Source organism: Macrotis lagotis, chromosome 7, assembly GCF_037893015.1.
Source record: "Macrotis lagotis isolate mMagLag1 chromosome 7, bilby.v1.9.chrom.fasta, whole genome shotgun sequence".
Classification (NCBI taxonomy): Eukaryota; Metazoa; Chordata; class Mammalia; order Peramelemorphia; family Peramelidae; genus Macrotis; species Macrotis lagotis.
This window is the reverse complement of record NC_133664.1, coordinates 154,969,145-154,989,671: the sequence shown is the minus strand read 5'-3', so window position 1 is coordinate 154,989,671 and position 20,527 is coordinate 154,969,145. Positions and strand designations below refer to the sequence as shown.

At 34.7% G+C, this 20,527-nt stretch overlaps 1 protein-coding gene across 1 annotated transcript in view; it reads left to right on the top strand.

Moving 5' to 3' along the window:
• The window catches only part of LHFPL3 (LHFPL tetraspan subfamily member 3), a 486,281-nt gene extending 476,502 nt beyond the window's left edge, over window positions 1–9,779 (top strand). The window contains exon 2 of the mRNA XM_074195294.1: window positions 9,457–9,779. Coding sequence (XP_074051395.1) covers window positions 9,457–9,779 — 323 coding nt within the window. The remainder of the gene's footprint in view (window positions 1–9,456) is intronic.
• Window positions 9,780–20,527: the final 10,748 nt, after the last annotated feature.

Here is a 20,527-nt window from a genome sequence, read left to right as displayed (position 1 = left end):
ATTTCAAATTCAGACTATCACAAATACCACAGATTTTTTTTTTCTTTTGCCATTCAGGATTCCTAAAACTTTAGAATGAACCTTCAAGAGAAGTCAAGAAATTTGTTTAAGGTGAAAAAAAATAACCAGCATAGTGTTTTATCAGTGCCAAAGAGTATTTAAGGAGAACAGAAAAAAAATATGCTAGTGACAGAGGGTTCTTCCAGTCAATATTGTGTCTATATTCATTTTGAATGAGTCAAGTAGTTCCTGATGCCACCCTCATAAATGAGAAATGAAATGCTAGTGGCCAGAGTGGCACTGAATCTATATGGTATTAGGATTATCTGACCTTGTCCAAGTACAGTCAACAGATGACTTATCTAATGTGCTAGAGGTTGGGAGTACTGGTTCTGATGGTGACTCAGAACACAAAGTCAGATTCCCATTTTCTAGCACACGATTCTAGAGGAAGACACTGACACATGTTGAATTATTTATAGATGCATGATAATGTCTTATACTTAAATGATACCTCAGATTATTGAGGGATATATTTCTAAATCTAAATTTTATTTTGAATAGCATTGGGAGGTATTCACAATATCAGTCTCTGATAAGAGAACCCAAACTTTACAAATATGATAACAAAGCCTCAGACTTATTAGCTAAGGTCATATAACAAATATCTGGTGGAAAAGTAATAAACTCCACTGCTGTAAGCCTCTACAATAAGAAATGGAAGACAGACATTGCAGGGAGTCAGTAATGTAATTAGGTGTTGATTATCCTTTTGTTATGAAGGATAATCATTTGTCAAATTAAGATCTTGTGCTTTGCACATGAAAATGTTGACTGATGAAGATATCTGCTACAAACTTCAAACATAAAGCAGTTGTGAAATTCAAACATATCAGTTGTTAATTCATTCATTTACTGATAGGTAATATTGAACTCAATGAAATCAAAAGTTAAATGAAATCAGAACTCCAGTGAATGAAACTCTATTTAATTACTCTTCCTTGGTGCCAGGATTGGCTCCTGTCCTCCCCTTGCTTCCAACATATTTAAGTACTAATACCACTGGTATGGCTATGAAAGCAGTTGAATTACATATGGTAATTAATTCATGTGTGCTTATTTAAATGGAACAAGCAGCTAATTGGGAATAAGGGAAAGGGTAGTTTGATTTTTTTCTTTCCTTGCTAAAAAAAAAGACAATTGTTTTGATCTCTTATAAGCCCATCCCAGAGATTGTACATATATATATATATATATATATATATATATATATATATATATATACACACTAAACCCTCAATTCCCATTCCACCAATTTAAAATTTGTGATTATTCTAATACTGAACTAGAGTATACCTTAACCCTAGCTAAGTAGGGAAGGGAGAAGGACTAGCTAAACCAATTAGCAGTGTAAATACGAGAAATGTTTAATCTGCTTTAGAGAAAAGACTAATAAACAGTTTCCAGGCTTCATTCTAGCAACAACTTTTGCATTAAAATAATGAATTTGCTAATTACAAATGATTCTTATTTATTTTTAAGCTACTCTTCTTCCTGTCTTGTCAGAAGAGTTATTGTATGAATTTTGAGGGTAATTAATACACTTTAATATAACCAGATTGGAAAATCAGATGAATTCTCACATTAAAGACTTACATATCAATCTATAACCGACTAGACATCTCAAGGAATATGCCTTGGTTCATACTATGCAAACAAATCGATGATATAATGGAGTCTACTGTATTCTGCCTTTGTCTTCTTGTCATTGCAACCTTTAAAATATTTTTCCAGTAGGCCATCCTCTCTTCATACAGTCACTCCTAGCTAGTAGAGATTTTCATCACCTACCTATTCATGGTCAACTGCAGTTTCTCTCAGTTATTCTCCTTTTCCAATTCATTCATCACTTAAATGCCAACATGGTTTTCCTAAAGTTTAAGTCTTCCCTTACCACTTCCCTAGTCAAATAATTCTAGCTTGCTATAATAATTTGCACACTGGTTGTCTCTACTCTTTTCTAACCTATGACCTCTTTGATCCATCTTTTCATCCTGCTCACATCATTATATGTTCCTAATACACCAATCAAAAAATCTTCAGTAGCTCTTGATGGTGGTGGTGGTGGTGCTGTTGTTGAGTTCTTTGGATTGTGCCTGATTATCTGTGACCTCATTTGGAGTTTTTCTTGGCAAAGAAACTGTAATTGTTTGCCATTTTTTTCTGTAGAAACTCAATTTCCAGATGAGGAAGATAGGATTAAATGACTTGTCCAGGATCAAATAGCTAGTAAATGTTAAAGGCTAAATTTGAACTTGGATTCTCTTAACTGCAAGTCCAGCATCCTATCCATTCTACCACCTAGCTGCCCTCTCCCTTCATTGCCTATAATATAGGGGAATGTCCAGTCCTTAGGCCATTTGGTCTGTCACTGCCATGACAATTAAATGTTTGACAAACTATAGAAGGTAAATGGTGTTATAAATATCCAAATGCCAAATCCTCAACAGAAAAAAAGGGTTCCCTATCCCTGACCTATAAGATAAAAAATAAATTCTTTATCCTGGCATTCAAGGCCCTCTACCATCGTTCTCTAAACTTTAGCTTTATCTTGTACTACTTTCCACTACTTAATCTATGTTTCAGCCAAATTGGACTATTCCTTATTTCATTTCCTACTCCCTTTTTCAGCCTGCCATTTCTTGTCTCCATAATCTTTGCTCATACCATCTTTCTGAAATAGGAAATATATTCCTTTCTTCAAGACCCACTTCAAATAACAACCCCTTATCTAAAGTTATTCCTTCGCCTCAGCTAAGGAAGTAAACCATTTCATAAACTATTTTTATACTTTTAATCAACAGCAACCTAAATTCAATAGTTTAACCTGGTGTGAACTTCATTCCCTAACCTCTCTATTACACTCCTTCTGAGCTTAGGTAATGCTAAGAGAGCAAGTCAGGGGTATGCTAACAACTAAACTGGGGAGAGGTAGAATGTATACAAATTCTATTAAGTATAATCTTCATTAGAACTTAATTCTAGACAATCAACAAAACAACAAATAAAGCCCTGATTTGTGGGAATTGTTGATTTCTGAGGTATAAATGCTAGAATAAAACTTAAATAATGGACTGTTGCAAGTGGGTTGGAACTGGCTCCAGCACACCTCTAAGATTGCACCCAACCTGTGGTAGAGCATTCTGAGCTCATATTGATCTGATCAATCACAGTCAGAGACACTGTAATTTGTCTCAAACATAGTGACGTCATTTCGGTCTCCTTTGATAATGAAGGGCATGAACTAACCAACATAGCATAACACTTTTTGCACATAATGGCCTGGTACACAATGCTTTTTAAGTTGTGATATACATATATTCTTTTTCTCAATCACTGTCCTTTCTGTCAATTTTAGCAAATTAATGTTTCTTATTTTATCTCTATATATTTTCCCTTCTCTGGTTCCATTTCTAATCACACACACACACACACACACACACACACACACACACACACACACACAAACACATCTCCTTGTTGGTTAGCTAATAAACACACACCTGAATCTCCAGACTACCACCAAAAGGACAGAATTCTGCAGGAATATGTCACAATTGATTCCTTTGAAGGTATAAATCCCTTTACTTAGAGTGGATTAAAGGTGAATGGCATCTTGACAGAATTGAGAAGCTGTTGTATTTTTCTCCAAACTTTTTTTCTCTTTATTTGTTCCCTCTTGGCTTCTATACTTAGTTGTTTAATCTCTCCTTTAGCCCACTTTCCCTTGCTGACAATTATAAAGTCCCTTCAAATTATCATTATGTTTTAATGCCCAAGATTTACCAGGAGATAATTGGACTAGTTCAGTGGACTCTGACCCACCACTATTCCATGTCCAGGAGAACCAGTTCTGTTTTCCCAGAGGTAATGAATATTATGGCTCCAGTGCCCAATTTCCATGTGCTGATGAAGAAGCTCTAAGGATGATGGGTATATCTCTCTCCCCAGGTGTTTCATTACAGTGACAGACAATCTGTGTGTGAAGGGTCCCCTTTGGTAACTCGGCAACTCTGTTGGCATCTATTTTGTCAATTACAGTATGCCTGAATAATTGATAGAGTTAAGTGAATGCAGACTCCTCTCTCCACCAGGTTCCCCTCCAGTGCTTTAGCAACATAAGGCAATTTATCATGCTTTTTGTGCAACAGTGCAGAGACTTCTTCAAGAATGAATTTAGACTTCCTCTTCCCTTTCAGAAAATAAGTACTTATCAGCTTCCCCAGGCTAACAGCCTTGATTATGGCAGTTGAACCACCGATATCTACACATCCAGTTACTAATGTCGTTCCCCACCCCCACCATTCATTTCATCCATCTCCCTTCATTTTCTCTTGGAGGAAAGACCAATTATAAACATTTGTGGCTTTTTATAAAGGTGTTTCCTTCGCCAGGTTATAGAGATCTCTTTGACCAGAGAAGTGCTTGTATAATTACTGACTCTGAGGAGCAATTAGCCACTTTTGTACTTATTTAGAAAACGAAAGTTATCCTGAATAGAAGCACCATCTGCACCAATGATTTCCTTTCAGGATTGGGAGGTTCCTTGCCACTTTGGGAAATGTATAAAATTAAATCAGTGGTCAGACACTCCCAATGAGTGCCTTGGACATGTTCTGTGTACTCAAAGACTCCATAGGAACAGCTGTTTTTTGGTGTATTTTTTTTAAATGAGCCCTAGTATATTCTTTTGCTTTCCTCTCTCTTCAGCTTGAGTTAGTAGCCTTACATTTCCCTTTATGAAATCCAACTTTAAGTATATTTCAAGAAAGCTGATAGAATGTAGGAAGGTATAGCTGTCATTTCTATGTGCCATTCTTTTCTAAAAATTTTATTTATTTAAGGCAATGGCATTAAATGACTTGCCCAAGGTCACACAGCTAGGCAATTAGAGTGTCTGAGGTCAAATTTGAATTCAGGTCCTCCTGACTCCAGAGCTGGTGTTCTATCCACTATGCCACCTAGCTGCCCCCATTCTTTTTTATATAAGTGAATATGAAAGACTTTTATATAACTGAAATATAACATTTATTTAAATACCACAAAGAATCATGGATTTAGAGCTGGGAATATCTTTAGACACCATCTTTTCCAGTCATCTAATCTGACATCTAACCTAATAAATCCTTTTTCTGTTATCAATTGCTTTGTCAGTCTAATGAAACCTATGGACCTCTTCTCATAGATGCTTAAAATAAAGAATATGAAATTACAGATGAAACCAACTTTATTGAAGTACAATTATCAAAATCTTTCTAAAAACAAGTTCTCAGACCCTGGGTTAAAAATCCTAATCTAGTTCAAGCCTCTCATTTTATAGATCAGGGCAACAGTCACAGAGATATAAAATTAATTACCCAGAATCACATAAAACAGAATCAAGAATTCAAACTCAATCCCTCTGATTGTTATTTAAAAGAATAGAAATGTGTCAGGGGTAAAACAAAGAAGAAAGAGAATCTAAAGGGAAATTCTAATCTGTTAAAGGTTTTGAGGGTGGAGGGATGTGCTCCTGAAAATGAAGGGAATAAAAGGGGTTACTAAATAATTGAAGCCATGTCATAAAGCCTTGTCTCCATAAAAGGAGAAGGTTTGATCCTTCAAGGAAGAAGCAACTTCTTCTCTTCCAGAGAATGACGATGTGAATCAAAATTGTATCTAGGAACTTTTGTAACTAAGACAAGTATCCTCTGAAGTATGGGAGAAGACACCATCTTATGTGCAAAAAAGACAACAAATCCAAGACACCAATAGAAGCACACTCCTGGAAAAACTACTGAGTGAAATAAACCAAAAAAAAAAAAAAAAAAGCAGACCTAGGTGAGGCAGAAGAATTTAGCCCAATTTGTTATTGGCTAGCTTTCTATGATGGTAACTAATAACTCATTTGATATAGATGCTCATCTATTTTTCTTTATTTCTTAGGAGTTGTAAAATATATACCACCACCCTATAAATTCAGTATAGTCTGATAAAGGCTTAATTGCCCTACCTGAATGATAGCTTAGCCACAGGTAGGTGACTCACTGAATAAAGTACTAGACTTAAAGTCAGGAAGAGTCATTTCCCTGAGTTTAAATCTAGCTTCAGACATGTTCCAGCTGTGTGACCTTGGGCAAATCACTTAGCCCTATTTGCCTCAGTTTCCTCATGTGTAAATGAACTGGAGAAGGGAATGGCAAACCACTGTAGTATCTTTGCTAAGAAAACCCAAACTGGATCATGAAAAATTAGACATGACTGTAAAACAACTTGAATAAAAAACAAGTGATAGTTCTGCTAATTAATTTCTGATTTAAAGAGCTTTCAAAATGTAAATACGATTTCAAAATCATACAATCTTTCAAAATCCTTATTTCAGATTTTGGCTCCATCTAAATTTCAATGTTCTGAGAAAAAGTTTCCAGGTACCCTACCTGGTTCTAGTTCTAATGTGAATTCACAGCTATCAGCAAGAGAGAGATCATCCAATACGAATCTAAAGAAGAATATATAAAACCGAAGGAACCTCTATGGTTATTTAACCCAATGAACTCATTTTATAAATGAAGAAACTAAGGAAGAGAAGAAGATGATGATGATGATGATTCCTATTTGAACTTTGTTATTTAATCATTTTTTACTCATATCCAACTTTTCATAACACCTTTTGAGATTTTCTTGACAGATATTGAAGTGATTTACTATCTCCTTCTCCGGTTCATTTTTACAGATTAAGAATGAAGGCAAGGGAAGGTTAGGTGGCACAGTAGATAGAGCATTGGTCCTGGAGTCAGGAGTACCTGAGTTCAAATACGGCCTCAGACACTTAATAATTACCTAGCTATATGGCCTTGGGCAAGCTACTTAAACCCATTTGTCTTTCAAATAAAAAAAAAAGAATGAAGGCAAACAGGGTGAAATGACTTTCCTAGGGTCACATAACTAGTAAATGACTGAAGCCAGATTTGAACTCAGGAAGAAGAGTCTTCCTAACTGTAGGGCTGGTTCTCTTTCCTAAAGCACCACCTAGCCATCCCTTTTTGGACTAGAGGACCTCTGAGGTTACTTCCAGTTCCACAATTGTGTAATGTAGTTATATAATAGGATGTCAAGATGAAATTTAAAAGGCTAAGTATAGGAAGATAGAAAAAAGCTGGAAATCATAAAAGAACCTTAAAACTAGAACCAGGAAAAAAGGGCATCCACTAAGTACAATCACAGAAAAGGAAACATAGAAAGGAAGGATATGACCAAAAAAGAACTATTAGAGACCCAAAAGTAACATCTAGGATATTAAGGTTATTTTTACTTTAAAATTTTGAAATTTACTTTTTTCAAATATAAATATTTATACAACAAGCTTATTTAATTTTGTTTATATTCAGTCTTATTTTCAATCACGTTTTAAAAATTGACAGTGGTTGAAATATGAATTGGAGGCATGTAGCATTGAATTTAGCTTTTATTTCTGCTGGATTCCCAGACCAAAAGAATACTGATTCTAGCTCTCTTCTTTTTCCTCCATTCCAGGACAAAAGGTCACAAAAGAAGTTCTTTCATGAAGTAGAATTTTCAAAGCAACCTCAGGGTCATCTTAGCTCCTCACTTTCACTTACTTCAGATATCCAATCTCTTAACAAATCTTGTCATTTCTACCTATTTAATATTTCTCCTGTAACATTTCACTTATCCAGCTACCTTTCTAGTTCAAACTTAATCCCCCTCTCACCTGAAGTATACTGTTGTTTAGTCTTTTCAATCATGTTCGATTCTTTGTGATCCCACAGATCTCTATTCATGGGGTTTTCTTAGCAAAGATACTTGAGTGTTTTGCAAATTTCTCCTCCATTTGGCAGGCAGATAAGTGACTTGTTTAAGGTCATACAACTAAGAAATTTCTGGAGGCTGGATTTGAACTCAGGTCTTCCTAACTCCAAACCTAGCCTTTCCACTATATCACCTAGCTGCCCTTCACTATATGAAAAAAAAAAATGGTCATTTAATTAGCCTCCCAGGCTCAAGTATCTCCTCATTCCAGTATATCCTCTGCTCAGATGACAAAACTGATCTTCCTCCAGTGAAGGTTTAAGTGTCACTTCCATATCTCAATAAACTCAGGTGGCTCTCTGTTACCTCCAGGATCCACATAAACTCTTATTTTTAGCATTTAAAGTTCTTCACAATCTGGCCCCTTCCTGCCTTCCATGTCCACTTACACTTTGCTCTGTTATACTTATATATTCTACAATTCAACCACACTGGTTCTTCTCAAATATAGCACCTTAATTGCAGGTGAATTTGACTGAAATGCAATATTATTAGTACCTGAGAGGGACTTGAGAATCAGAGTTTAGATGATCTTAAATTAAAGGTTAAGGTTTTTTTCATTATGCATTAAAAACAATGGGGTCACTGATGATTTTTGAGTAGAGATCTGGCATGGTCTGATTTGATTTTTAGAATTATCAATTTAACAGATTTGTGAAGGATAGCTAGAAGAGGGGAGAGACTGGATGAAGTGAAACAGGAAAACCGGTGAGAAAACTATTGCAATAGTTTAGGCAAGAAAAAGATTTATTATGTTTCAAAGAGAGAGAGAGAGAGAGAGAGAGAGAGAGAGAGAGAGAGAGAGAGAGAGAAGAGGAACAGATGCTAGAGATGTAAAGGAGCTAAATAAGTAAGATTTTTTAGCAACTTATTGTAGGGTAAGTTGAATATTTTGCTTAACTTTTAGCTTCTGTGATTGATGGTGCCATAAACAAAAGGAAGGAAGTTTAGAGTAGAAGTAAATTTGGGGAGAAAGATTCTAAGATTCTATTATAGATTATATTTTGCTTTTTCAAAATTTTGAAGTTAAGAAATTAGTACTCTTTTTTTATCTCTAAAATGATACCTTTACATGTGAAGGATTCATAGGATTCCCTAGATGATGTTTAGAAAAAAGTATGTCTGTTCTTTTGTTGAATTTCAGTTTCTAATAAAGCTTTGCTGCACCATTCTCCATGATGAATATTTTCCATTTTAGCTGCTATCACATAGCCCTTTAAAATCAGTGCTATGTCCTTGCTCTGCAGTGTTATGAGTTTATTCTCGGCAAAATCAGCGAAGGAAGCCAAAAAGAAAGGTTTGATGTGTTAATCTTTCTTAAAGATGGTCCCTTTCAGATAACCAGACTCTCTCTATAAAGCCCAATATCAGAGCAAGTTTTGTAAAGAAGACTCATTAGAGGATCTCTGCTTTTAAGACAACTAGGAGGAAGACCCAGATAGGGTTGTCATGATAAACATTGGTTCTTTGAGTGATATCTTGTAAAATAGCAATTTGTAGAATGGTCTAGAGAGTTATTAATAAAGTGAGAGTTGTGTGAATATTTTCCCATTTTTCTCTTTGTGTTTTTTCCCCTTTCTTTCTCAGCTGCCTGTCTTGTACTTGGCTGTATGATTTTCCCTGATGGCTGGGATTCAGACGAGGTAAAACGGATGTGTGGTGAAAAGACAGACAAGTACACACTTGGGGCTTGTTCCGTCCGCTGGGCGTACATTCTGGCTATTATTGGAATTTTGGATGCCCTGATCCTCTCGTTTCTGGCATTTGTGCTTGGTAACCGACAAGACAGTTTGATGGCAGAAGAACTGAAGGCAGAAAACAAAGGTAAGATTGCTTTAGGGAACTATCTCTGGGCAGCCTCAAGGACAAAACTTAAAATAGTGGTTTCCTTTTTCTTTCCCCACCATTAAATACCAGAGCGTTCTTTGTAGTTTTAATTGGTTTCATCATTTAGGCCACAATTTATTTTTGTTAAATTCTTCTCAGTGGTATCAATTCATGAACTTTCTCCTTACAAGTTCAAATCAAAGTCTATTTTCCTAGACATTTCCAAAAAATTTTCTCTCACTGATATCATTTAACTAACCCTATTCCAGTTTCTTCTTCTTTCTATCTCATTGTCCCATTCTAATCTTATTTTGATGTCTTCAAATATGGAGATGCCATGCTTCTTAATATATTTAGATAAATGGAGAAAGAAATGTATTACTCTATAGGGGAAAATGTATAATTCTTGGCTATTCATGTACCAGATTAAACTGGTATATATAAACTTCCACAAAGAATCATAAATTTTATCAACTTCATTGTAAAATTGCAAAGTATTAATTTCAGACTTTGTTCTATAAGATTGATACAGTGATATCCAAATACTCAGACAGATCTATGAGTTTATCAATGAGAATGTTCTCACCAACACTGCAAACTGTTCCCTGTCTGACCATCCTACATAACCCCTGTTTATGTCTATTAAATGGTATTATTGACCCCAAATTGTTAGAGTTAAAACTTAATTAATTTTGTAGTTGAACAAGTTTAAAATAGATCATTGAGCAACCAAAAGTTTTAGGGACATCTCAGGGAGAATTTCTTACCCAAAACACTAAAATCCGGATAGCAAGTAAAGAAGCACCAGCAAATGATCATAAATAATCCAGTAGGCCAATAATTGGTAGCAGAACAACCATTTGTTCAAGATGTGTCTTTTAATTTTCTCACCACATTTCTAATCAAGTTTCTTGTAATAGAATTTCAGAGTCTGTCCTCTGCTGCCAAATGAAATTCATCTAACTAGAGAACTCAGTTTTTCTAATCATCCACTGTTACTATTTAGACTTTTATCACCACTTTCAAATGATTGTTTTATTTCTCTGGTTTTGTTTTTTGTTTTATTTTTATTGTAGCCTGAAATGAAACATTCCTGAAATTAGGAAAGTTAGCTTCCTACTTTAAATTGTTGCTCAGTGAAAAAAAAACAAATATATTTTAATATATGTGCTAATAATATCCCTATGTGAACAAAGCTTGTCTGAGCAGCATGGTTCATTAGAAAAACTTATGGTAAGAGACTGTGAAATCAGAAAATTCAGGAGAGCAGCAATAACTTATTGAGGTCTTCATTTCCCTGGGTCAAGTCATTTGGAGGTTACATAATTGGCTAAGTGGGGACAGATTGGTATATTCTGCTCAGCCACTAGTGAGCCTGCTTTAATTACCAAAAAAAAAAAAGAATAGTACAGTGAATGTTTGGGGTGTTAGGTTTTGAGTGGTGCTGCAAAAAAAAAAGTCAAATTAAGCATTGATAATCTTCTAAACAAAACCCTTTCGGCTCCTCTCTGAACTTACACCTTCTAGGATAACCATATCAATATTGCTTTTTATAATAACAATCACTGTTATGGTAAATTAATGTAAAACAATAATAATGACATTTTGCTTCAATGGATCAATGAGGTCATTGATTTTGATCCTTCTGGGTCCATCCTGGAAGATTATTATCCATGTCATTTTATGAGTTTTCCATAGACCATCTGCTCAGCAACCTAGAAAGAGGTCTCTTTTTGGGTTTTGGTTTTTTAATGACAAGGGCTATAGTTTTTATTTTTTATATTAATTGTTATTTTTGCTGTTATTAATTATTATGCTGATTGTTATATTAAATAAACATGATCAGAAATAATGATAACACTTTTATTAAGGGTGATGCTATTACTACCAAAAAGAACAATATTAACAACTTTATCAACCATAATTATAGTAGTAATATCTTATGTTCATCTAGGATTTTACAGGTGGGAAAAACACTTTCATAATCACTGCTGAATGGAGTGAGTGTCCATGGTAGCATTTAATGGAATAACATAAATTTGCAGTTCCTGAAGAAAAGTTTGTGTCTTTCTTGGCTTTCTTTAAGACTCCAAATCCCATCTCCAGGAGACCTTTCCCAATCTTAGGTCTTCCAAATGCAAATGCCTTCCCCTTGAAATTCCCTTCTATTTGTATAGTATAGCTCTTGCATGAACAGTTTTTTGCAGCTTGTCTCCCTTACAAAAAGGAAAATTCCTGGAGGGCAAAAACCTTGTTTTTACTTTTCTTTCTCTCTCCAAGACTTAGTACAGTGGTTCCTGGACCTTCCTAAATGCTTCTTTGAAAGATTGACTAATTCACTAGAAGGAGCTAAGTTCATTTGTGGGTTTTTGTTCTGAAATGCCAACTATGAAAGTGAGAAAAGCTCTATGGTGGAGTTTCTTTGTATATCTATCTTGCTTCTATATAATAATAGAGGCAGGGCAATTTTCCCCCAAGGACTAGTATATTCATTACAGAGCTCAAGCAACTATTTTTTTAAAAACCTTCTAACTCTCTTGAGAGAATATCATTCAGTTCTGGATGGCAGAGTATAAGTTAGAAAGGAAAAAAAAGGAAAAGAAAAATTAGCAACAAAAAAAAACTAAACTATCTGGGAGCTGGCCAATTATATACCTTAAATTATGCCCTACAACTATTCTAGGACTAGTAATATTCTATCATCTCTACATTATGTAGGAAGTGATGGCCACAAGGTGAGGAGAATGGGAAGTGAATATTTATATAATGCTCACTATGGCACTATCCTAAGCACTCTATAAATATTCTCTCATTTGATTCTCACAACAATCTTACAAGTTAGTCACTATTCTCATTTTTTTTAATTAAAGAAATTGAGCAGAGATTAAGTGACTTACCCAAGGTCACACAGGTAGACATGCCTGAGGTCAGATTTTAATTCAGATTTCCCTTACTCTAAATCCAGTGCTCTTTCCATTAAACAACTTAGCTGCCTCCCTACACCATAAATATCTCTCTACTTCTTAGATGTCACTCATAAAGAAATCTCAGGTCTTTGATAATCATTGTAGGGTATTACTGAATGAGAAAAAAATGGATTTTGAAAGAGAGCATGGTGTAAGCAGAGAAAGGGCAGTGAACTAAGTAAGAGAAAGGAACTATAGACTTGGGAAGGGTTTTACTTGTATGACTCTTAAGCAAATGAACCTTCAGTCTGCATGCCTATAAAATGGAGATAATTATCTAGTTTACAAATAAAATAGGAAACTTGCTTCAGAGAGTATGACCCAGTGATCTCACAATGATACTGTCATTCTGACAATAGAAATTACAGATAAGCCACTAATTTATATCAGTAGAGGGAGTTTCCTCTACCATAGGTGCATTCATTTCTTCCACCCCATTCTCTAAAAAAGGTCACATAAAACTTATTATAGACACAGTCATATAACCAGATCCTTTTCTGAAAACTAGACAATCTACCTCTAGATAATTTAAATTGAATCAAATGATGGTGATGCCAACAACTTAGAAAACTTTTTTGCTATATCCTCCTATTTCATATCATTTATATGTTTAAATCATTCATTTTCCAAGTATTTACATAATTTTATTCTCAAAGGTGCATATAATATTTATAAATTATGATTTCTTGCTTTCCTATTACCTAGACAGTTTTTTGAAAGATTCATTCTTGACTGTTAGAAACTCAGATCAATCAATTTCTCTAATTGATATTAGTTTCAGTGTGGGGAGAAGGGGAGGAAGCTTAAGCTAAAAACTAAAATGAGGTTTGAGAATTGTTTGTGGACAGTTAATCTTTCTTCTCTCTCCACCACCTTTTTCTTCTTTTTTTTTTTTTTTTTTTTTTTGGTTTTTGCAAGGTAATAGTGGTTAAGTGGCTTGCCCAAGGCCACACAGCTAGGTAATCATTAAGTGTCTGAGGTCAAATTTGAACTCAGGTACTCCTGACACCAGGGCTGGTGCTCTATCCACTGTGCCACCTAGCTGCCCCCCCTCTACCACCTTTAGCATATGTAATCATTAGTTTTTTTTTCTCTCACAGCCAGTAGCATTTCTTTGTCAGATCAGAATAATACAATAAAGTAGCAACCCTGAGACAATCTTGACAAAAAAATATGTCAACAGCATATTTGTGTTCCTTTCCTGAAATTCAAAAATAGCATAGAGAAGTGAATAGTGAATTGGCCTTGAAGCCAAGAAGATAGAATTCATGGCTCATGACACAGAGAGTCCCTTAATGTCTCCATGCTCTATGCCATTTTTATGAGACTACCAGTTTTAGAGAAGGTGCCAACCTATGTGGGTAGAAGAAGTTTTCCTTGCACAGGACATCCTGATAACAATGAAATCAAAAGTCCACTCCCTAGGATATTGAAATCAGTTTAATAATATCCATTTCTTCCACCGTGACAATAATTAATCATGTGCACTTCTGAATTTTTCTCATCAGTAATATAGATGCAATTAGACTAGGATTTATAAGTTATGTGTCATATATAACCATATCTAAATTTATCCAAAAATAGTACTAGCTCTGTTGTTCTTGGCTCAAGGAAATACAAGCCAAGAGCACAGGTAGTATTCCTTCCTGTTTTTAAGTTCAGGAATATGATTTCTCAATGAGAGAACAACAGTCAGCATTTAACCTTGATATTGTGTTTAATAACATCTTTAACACTTTGAACTGTAATTTAATTGTGGAAAATTAAAACTTTATCCAAATGAAAATAAAATGAAAGCTTCATTTTCAATTTCTATTATTAATTGCAAAAGGACAAATAATTACAGTTTCCAGAGGTCCCACACTTTAAATATCTCTCTACTTCTCAGATATCCCTCATAAAGAAGCCTCTTTATATAGATAGGTAGATGATCTTAGAAGCTACTTATCAAATAATTGAGTTCTCCAGAGAACAGATTGAAAAGCTCTTTGACTTCTAATATTTAACTGTGTATTTCCTCATTTGCAGTTTAGCTAACAAGAGGTAACTTAAGTAATTTATTTGAATGGCTTAAGCTTTTTATAGTGATACAACACAGGATTTGCATGAAATTCATTTTATTTAAATAAATAATTGGGAATTACTTTAAAATTTGTTTTGTAAGCACAATTAAATATACTCTTCCAAATAGACCCAGCATAATTTCATATATCTGTTGATGAATGGAGCAGCTAGATGATACAGTGGATAAAGAACTAGATCTAGAGTCAAGAAACTTATCTTCCTGAGTTCAAATCTAACTTCAGACACATAATAGCTGTATAACCTTGAGGAAGTTACATAATTCTCTTTGCCTCAGTTTCCCAATATGTCAAATGAGTTGGAAAAGAAAATGGCAAACCACTCCAGTATCTTTGCTAAGAAAACTCCAAATAGGGTCATAAAGAATCAAATACAATTGAAAAGCAGCTCAACAACAACTTGAAGGTAGAAAGAGAAGCTATTCATGGAATTGGGAGATTGAGTATAATGTAGGAATAATAATAAAAAAGTATGTCATAGCATTGAAGAGATGGCGGAAGAAAGGAAAGCACATATATATATATATATATATATATATATATATATATATATATAAAACATATAAGTAGAAAGAAGTCTGGTTGTTGAAGGATTTACAGGTCAAACAGGGGATTTTATATTTGATCCTGGAGTTAATAGGATGCTATTGGAATTTATTAAAAAGGATCAAATGATCACCTACAAATTTGAAAGATCACAATGGTAACTGAATGGACAATGAACTTGAGTGGGGAGAAACTTGAAGCAGGAAAATCAACCAGAAATCTATCTCAGTAGTCATAGTGATGAGGTATAAAGTGATAAGGACCTACAACAAAGTGGTGTTTATGTGAGAGGAAAGACGGCAACATATACAAAAAACAAAATGATACCAAGTTAGAAATGATAGGATTTGACAATGGACTGGATATATTGAGTGAGCATATTGAAGATGTCATGAAAGCTAGTGAGCTGGGTGACCAGGAGGATGCTGATGACCCCAGTAGGGATAAGGAAATTAGGAAGAAGGGAGAGATTTGATGGAAATAAGATGAGTTCAGTTTGGGACATGTTGAGGTGAAGACAGGCAAAGAGATGCAAGACTGGATGACAGCAGAGAGGTAGACCTGAGAAACATCTACATAAAGATGATACTTGAGGGGCAGCTAGGTGGCTCAGTGGATAGAGCAACGACCCTGGAGTCAGGAGCACCTGAGTTCAAATGTGGCCTCAGCCACTTAATAATTACCTAGCTGTGTGACCTTGGGCAAGCCACTTAACCCCATTGCCTTGCAAAAACCTAAAAAAAACAAACAAACAAACAAAAACAGATGATACTTGAATTCATGGGACCTGATAACATCACCAGGTGAGAGAGAGAGAGAGAGAGAGAGAGAGAGAGAGAGAGAGAGAGAGAGAGAGAGAGGAGAGAGAGAGAGAGAGAGAGAGAGAGAAGAGGACCCAGGACAGTCTTGGAAGACACCCACAGCTGTTGAGCATAACTTTGATGAAGATTCAGAAAAGCAGACTTAGTGTGGTCAGAGAGGTTGGAGGAGAAACAAGAGAGAGCAAGGTCACAAAAAACCCAGAACATCACAAGAACTTTATTATAGATAGTTTTCTCAGTGGGTTTATCCATGAAAAAGAAGTATCAGGATTGGACTTTTACAAAAAAGGTACACTGAGGCAAATCACTGCAAAAAATAATATTTATTGATATGGACATGCTCCCTGACAATAAATGGGACAATGCCTTGTCTCCATTTATGTCTTGGATCCTAAGCAAGAAGACAATTCCTTTTTATAGGTTTAGTAATTTCAAAAACAAAGAACAGGATAGTTGATGCCCATGAATTTGGGGACATGATTGGTTACAAAGCTGAAGTATAAGGAACATCATGATTGGTTGGGATTTTGGTAATAGGGATTAGCAACAGCATCCTCCTTCTTCTTTCATGTGACTAAGGAGTATTTTATGTTTGTCTGTAGGTATGAGATAATAACCCAGACTTTTAGATAGCAAACCAGATGTCCTTATAGAATTGGTGTGTAAATATATTAGACCCAACTCTCTTGCTATCCTACACATTTCAAGGTTACTTAAATTTCTTGAGGCAAAAAGTAGGGGATTTTTACACTTAACCTTATACTTAAACTTAAACCTACAGACCATCTGAATTCTGAGCTAAGTTCAGAGACAAAGAACCATGACTTAAGTAGTTACAGAATAAAAGTATTTATAGGACAAAAATTAACTCTAAATAGGATCAATAAATAAATGATACAGGATCAATCTTAACTTTCTCAGAAGAGTGATATAAGATAATAGCAGGGAATAATCAGAACAAGTTAGGGGCTTTTTGAACAATGGAGGAGTTAAAGATATAATAGTAGAAAGTAGGAAATCAGGTAGGCATGATGAGATGAAGATTAAGAAAAAGTGAGGATGATAAAAGGAACAGTATGTTGAAAAAGAAGAAATAGAATGGGATCACTTGTTCATAAAAAGAGGGATTTGCCTTGGCACATCTCTCTATGTGAATCTGGCATGAAGGCTAAGATGAAGGCAGAAGGCATCTGACTGTTGTGAAATGAAAAGGAGGGGATAAGTGGAAACAGCAAATGGCAGGAAACAAAAGTTTTTCAGTGAATTATGAAACAGAATTCTCAGCTAAGAAACTTGGGTCAGTGGCTTGCCCAAGGCCACATAGCTAGGTAATTATTAGCACAAACCCTGGAGTCAGAAAGACTCAGGTTCAAATCTACTCTTAGACACTTTAAATAATTACCCAGCTGAGTAGCCTTGGACAAGACACTTTACCCCATTGCCTTGCAAGAAAAGGATTACCTTGCTGCTTTGAGGGCCCCTTTGAGATTATGTAAAATAAGTTTATATGAGACAAAATTAGCATGGTTTATGATTTTTCTCCAATTTTCATCTGGCAGCCTACCTATAGGAGCAATAATAGCAGACAAGAGTGAGTAGTCCAAGGGTGGCTAGGTGCCGCAGTGGATAAAGCACCAGCCCTGGAGTCAGGAGTCAGGTTCAAATCTGGTCTCAGACATTTAATAATCACCTAGCTGTGTGGCCTTGGGCAAGCCACTTAACCCCATTTGCCTTGCAAAAACCTAAAAAAAAAAAAGGAAAAAAAAAGAGTGAGTAGTCCAAATTTGGAGTATGACTGGCCTTATTTGGTGAACTGCTATTCATAATCTCAACAATATGCATTCTTTGTATTCACTATCTGTGGAAAATACTTCTTTCATTTAGACTCTACATAGGTAATCATACATGAAATTGATGAATGAATATTTTTGGCAAGCATAATATCCATTTTTGTGTCTTGAATGACAATGAAATCTGGTGAATTTTGAGCAAAATATTATGATTATATCAATCAAGGAATTTTATGTGGCCATGCCTGCTAGAACACCATGGATATTCCTAATTTTGGTGCAGATTACTATCCACCTATGCATTCTCATATCATGTGATTCTTTTCTATGTCCTTCCTTAAATCCTTAGTAGACCTTTGAATATTTTAATGCAATTTTATCCATTTTCTCCCTTCTTTTGGGGGCAAAATACCTCCAGTTTCTTCAACTATTCTTCATTTAAATAATTTTTGAATTCCTTATTGACCTGATTGCTTCCCATCCACTCCAGATGTTCCTCTTAATCATAGGGTTCAGAATTAAACACAATAGCTTTGTATTCTCTATTATCCCTTCCTGTGTTGGTAATATTAGATTAGATACTAGGACCTGCATTCAAGTTGTTTGTTGAGATGGCAGCTTACTCTGCTTTATTATTCTTCCCCAAGTGGGTGGAACAAGGGAGATACAGAATATTGAGAATGATGGAAGTCTCTTTCTCTGTTCTCAGAATCATGAAGTACAAATGTTTTCACTTTAATTTATGCTATGAGATATAACTTTTCAAATGCATTCAATAGAACACAACCTAGAGTGATGAGGATCTCTACCTAGTCTTACCTAACATTTTGCTTTTATATAACTAAGTACATACTTAGAAGGAATTGTACCTAAGGTAATTATCTCTATTCCCTACCTCATCATTCCTGAGTCTGAATCCAGGATGCTGGCTGATCACCTACCTTTGTTCTGTCTAGATCTCTTTCTATGATGTCATTTATCTGTTGTCCTATGAGCAAAGTATTTCGCCCCAGAGAAGTTTATACTTTTTCAAAAGGGAGAGGGTAATATAATTCATGCACAAAAAAGCTAAACAGGAAGTAAATATTATTGGTTACAAGTAAATGGATGATAATAATAGCAGCCTAAGTGACTTTTTTTGCTATTTCACAGGGTACCTTATAAAGAGGCTGTGTCTATGACATCATCACCTTTTTCTGGTGACTGAATTTTTGTCTATTAGATTCTTCTTCATAATGTATTGTATAACATATTGAAACTTCTTCATATATATTCTCATTTGATCCTTACAACAACTCTATGTGGGACAAGTTTTATTGTCCCCATAGTAACATGTCAGAAAACCAAAACAAAGAGTATATGGTTTGCCTAAAGTCATATATCTAATCAGGGATATTAGAAGGCAAAAGTTAGTTCTTCCAGTTTGCAATCCTAAATTCTAGATGACTGAGAGCAGGGTGGTAAAAAATTGAGGAGTGGGAAGAAGAGGAAGAATAGGTAGCAGAAGAATACAAACAGTCAAATCAAAGGATAAGATGACTCTCCCTTCTCCATTGATAGTCCATCATGGAGTTTGTCACTTCACTACTCTTTAACCTCTGCTGGTCCTTTATTAACTTTTAGGAGCAAATGTTATTTCATTTCTATTTCATCCTTTTAAAATTTTCATTTTTGTGTAAGGTTTATAATGTACAATATGTATATCTATATGTATTATCAATATGTATATTACATATATGTATGAATATATTATGTGTAATTATTTGATGTGTAATTATTTGATATGTAGAGATAGAGATAGGGAGTTATTTCATGGATAAAAAGGAGAATTAGATTAGAATCAGGAACTTTTTAAGAGAAAATCATTTTTTGAATAATCTTAGAATATACTTTTTAAAGAGTCATGTTATAGGGCTATACATGTATAACCTATATCAAATTGCTCACTATCAAGGGGAGAGAGGAGGAAAGAGAGGGAGGGAGAAAAATTTGGAATGCAAAATCCTACAAAAAATGAAAGTTTAAAATCAAATTTACACACAATTGGAAAAAATAAAGAAAATAATGTTTAGAAAAATAATTCACTTGTGAAAACATATCATCCTGAGGTTTTTCTTTAGAGGTTCATTTATGACTTGTTCAGTTTTTCCCTCTAAGATCATGTTGTTTAAATTCTCTGTATCTTGTTTTATGAATTTTGGCATTTTGTATTTTTGTAGTTATTTATTCATTTCATTTGGGCTGTCAGTTTATTGTTGTGACAAAACAGTTCTAAAATCTCCTTTATTTTTCTTTAATGTTGTGATTCTCTTTTTAAATTTTTGACTCTGGTAATTTAATCTTCTTTCATCTTTTAAAATAAAATTGACTAATTGTTTATATAAAAAGTGCTATATTTTATAATTTCTATCAAGTGATTCCAGAGAAATTTATGCCAGTATCATCTATAATAGTTTGTGTATTTATATCATATTATTTATTAATTGCATTAAAGCTAATAAAACACAATAGAAATTCTATGCAATTATTTGTTGTGTCCAGAAGGTTTGAGATAATGCATATGTGACCTAAGAAATGAAGGAAGGTCCCTGTGGAACTCCTTTAGTTTTTTTTTCCCCATTACCACC